Source organism: Peromyscus eremicus, chromosome X (assembly GCF_949786415.1).
Source record: "Peromyscus eremicus chromosome X, PerEre_H2_v1, whole genome shotgun sequence".
NCBI classification, from domain to species: Eukaryota; Metazoa; Chordata; class Mammalia; order Rodentia; family Cricetidae; genus Peromyscus; species Peromyscus eremicus.
In genome coordinates this window covers 132,815,635-132,819,319 of record NC_081439.1, presented here as the reverse complement: position 1 = coordinate 132,819,319, position 3,685 = coordinate 132,815,635, and the positions used below count along the sequence as shown (strand labels likewise).

The 3,685-nt window shown below is 42.1% G+C and overlaps 1 protein-coding gene across 1 annotated transcript; it reads left to right on the top strand.

Moving 5' to 3' along the window:
* Positions 1-267: 267 nt before the first annotated feature.
* LOC131900234 (olfactory receptor 10V1-like) lies at positions 268-1,203 on the top strand. The gene has a single exon (XM_059251566.1). The coding sequence runs from the start codon at positions 268-270 to the stop codon at positions 1,201-1,203; it is 936 nt and encodes a 311-aa protein (XP_059107549.1).
* Positions 1,204-3,685: the final 2,482 nt, after the last annotated feature.

The window sequence follows — 3,685 nt, the reverse complement described above, 5'->3', positions numbered from 1 at the left end:
AGCATCTCTGTTGGAAGCATTGCCTTAAGTTCTAGGAAAATCAACTTTATATTTAGATGAATTAAAGTACTCTCACACAAGCAGTCTTTCATTCTGTATCAACAAAGGGCAGAATTTTAAAAGCTGGTAGAATGAGGTCAAGGGTTATGCCTGGAAGAGCAGACTAGATCCCCATCTGTGAAAAGGGCTCTAGGATTTCTCACAGCTTAGAGAATTGCTAGAAGAATCTCCTTTCCAGCCCAGTAATTCTACAAAGGAGAATAAAACATGGAACCATTGAAGAAAAACCACACCTTAAGCTCTGAATTTATTCTCTTAGGCTTTGGGGACCTGGCTGAACTACAGATTCTCTTTTTTGGACTCTTTCTAATTATGCATCTCATCACCCTAGCAGGCCATACAACTATTGTGCTCATCACCCTCATTGATACCTGCCTTCAGACACCCATGTATTTCTTCCTTAGGAACCTATCTGCTATTGAAATTTGCTACATATTAGTTATTGTCCCTAATATGCTGGCCAATTTCATGTCCAAAAACCAGCGAATGCCAGTCCTTGGATGTGCTCTACAAATGCACCTCTTCATTGCCCTGGGTGGAGCAGAGTGTTTCCTCCTTGCTGCAATGGCCTATGACCGTTTTGTGGCCATCTGCAACCCCCTGCGTTACACACTCATTATCACCAGGGCACTCTGTCTACAGATGTTGGCTCTGGCATGCATCAGCGGTTTTACACTTTCACTTACCCTTACCACGCTGATATTCCTCCTGCCCTTCTGTCAGTCCCATGTCATCAACCATTTCTTCTGTGACATTCCTGCTGTTCTATTCTTAGCCTGCTCTGACACACGGGCCAATGAGATTGCAGTGTTCCTTGTCTGCATGCTGATTCTGTTGATACCCTTCTTGTTGATCCTGTTTTCCTATGGATTCATTATTGCTGCCATTCTCAGAATTCATTCAGCAGAAGGTAGGAGCAAAGCTTTCTCCACCTGTGCTGGCCACCTGTTGGTCTCTATTATGCACTATGGCTGTGCAATATTCATCTACATTCGTCCCAAGTCCTGTTACACCCCGGAACAGGACAAAATTGTATCCTTAATCTATACCAATATAACCCCAATGCTCTACCCTATGATCTATAGCTTGAGGAACAAGGAAGTCAAAGGTGCCCTCAGGAGACTCCTGGTGAGCCACAACTGATGAGGTGGCAGCCCAATACAAATTGAAAAGAAAGGCACAGCCCAACAACTGTAACCAGACCATTTTTCAACAACTCAATCATCTCAATGAACACTTTATATTCCCATGCTCTCTTTTGGAGCTTCTGAATGGTTCTGGGTGCACATGAAACTTACTGCTCGCTTTTCTGTGTTTGGGAAGATGAAATGAGTCTTAAGATTTTTGAGGTGTGGAAAGGGTTTCAGAGTTTCCTATGGATTGGAGAATAACTAGAATATTCTGCATTTTAGATGCTTTTCTGTTTTCCATCATAAACAATTTGATCCATCATCAGGAGCACTGCCAGAGAGGACACTGATGAGCAAGAAGGTGATAGGATGACCCAAATAAAGCTTCTCTGGCTAAAGAACCAAGGAGAATACAAATATAAGAGACTTCCTGATCAAAGCTAGATAGAATTAGAAATGAATAAGCAGCCCAGAATCTGAATTCCTGTGCCACCAAAAGATAGCTTTGACATTACTTAAGAAACAATGCAAAGTGAAGCAGCAGCACTAACATTACGAATGAGGATCTGCAATCTGCCAACACTGTGATCTACACTCAACTTCCCCACCATCCTCCTCAAGGCACTTCAGTTTTGGATTCCTTTCCTTCCACTCTGGGCCAAATGACCCCTCATTGCTTACATCTTGCTAAAGGACCAACATGTAAAGTCATGCAGGCTGCCCATAGCTGACCCAGCAGCTGAAGGAAGTGTCCCTTCTCTGTGACCACATGTGCTTACGCATTTTTAGTACTATTATTATTTGTATGCTCCATTACCAGCCTGGGAGCTCCTTGAAGGTGAAAACTATGATTAATTTCTATTATCCCAGCACATAGCACATTACAGGTACTGCTGTGGGATGGTCTGTATGTGCTCTGATTGGTCAATAAATAAAACACTGATTGGCCAGGCAGGAAGTATAGGCGGGACTAACAGAGAGGAGAATTGAGAGAACAGGAAGGGAAAGGGAGTCACTGCCAGCCGCCACGATGACAAACAGCATGTGAAGATGCCAGTAAGCCACAAGCCACGTGGCAAGGTATAGATTTATAGAAATGGATTAATTTAAGATATAAGAACAGTTAGCAAGAAGCCTGCCACGGCCATACAGTTTGTAAGCAATATAAGTCTCTGTGTTTACTTGGTTGGGTCTGAGCAGCTGTGGGACTGGCAGGTGACAGAGATTTGTCCTGACTGTGGGCCAGGCAGGAAAACTCTAGCTACAAGGTACCTAAGAAATGGCCATTTGGCTGAACTATGAAATCCCATGAGCTTTGGAACAGGAATGTATTCAGACATTAATTTATTTACTTCTCTCTCTGTGTGTATAGTGCTTACATGTGTGTTCATGTGTGAAGATACATGTATATGTGTGGGTATATGCAGGTAAAGGTGCATGCATGGAGGGGGGCAGGTATATACATTTATGTGGATGTAGAGGTCAGAGAATAACCTTGGATATTCTCATTCCACATTCCTCGTGTGCTGTTTACATTTTTTTTAAAAGAAAAGGTCTCTCACTGGCCTTGAGCTCACCAAGCCAGCTAGACTGGATGTCCAGTGAGCCCTAGTGATCCACCTGTCTCTATCCCTCCAGCTCTGGGGCTACAAGCACATGCCAATATGTCTGGATTTGTTAATATGTGTCCTAGGGATCAAATTCAGGCCCTTGTGCTCATACACTTTATTGATTAAGCTATCTCTCCAGTCTCTAAAACTATTTAATAACCTATCTAATTGAGATGTCACCTTTGATCCTGGGACATAGATTAGGTATACTGATTATGAGAAACTATTTGATGATTCCATTCCCACCCCACAGACTGGACTGCATATTATGGGTGCTGTGATTCCCTCTACCATAACACTTAGAAAGAGATATATCTTGAATGAATGACACCTCAATTGTCCAGGCACTGGATTAAATACTGGGAATACAGAAAACTTGAAGATAAGGTTCCTGTTGTCAAGGAGCTGGCAAACTAGCCTGGGCTATTAGACACTAAAACAATCAATTTTAATACAATGGTTACTTCCTATTTGTTCATTCCTCTCACCAAATATAGTAACTCTCATTTGTCTTGAGGGAGCTTGGCCCCTTGTTGGACCCTTCATTGAACAAATAAACATGACCATGGCCACATTTCTCTAGACTTTATATTCAATCAACAATTAATTTTTGTGTGGATTGAACTGAAGAAGCATTCTTAAGTAAAACATGGAACAGAAAATTTTTAAACACTATCTATCTATAACCATGCTCAATTTTTTCAGTTTGTCCTTCCTATCACCTCTGTCATGATGCTTAAGTGGTGAGTCTGCCCTCAGAAGCACCAAAGGGTCAGAGATACCTGGAAGGACAGTAACAATGAACAATGTAGCTTTGTGGGGAAAACAGTCCTCCATATCCTGGCCAAAGTAATACCATTTAGTTGTTTTGTATACGGAGGCTGT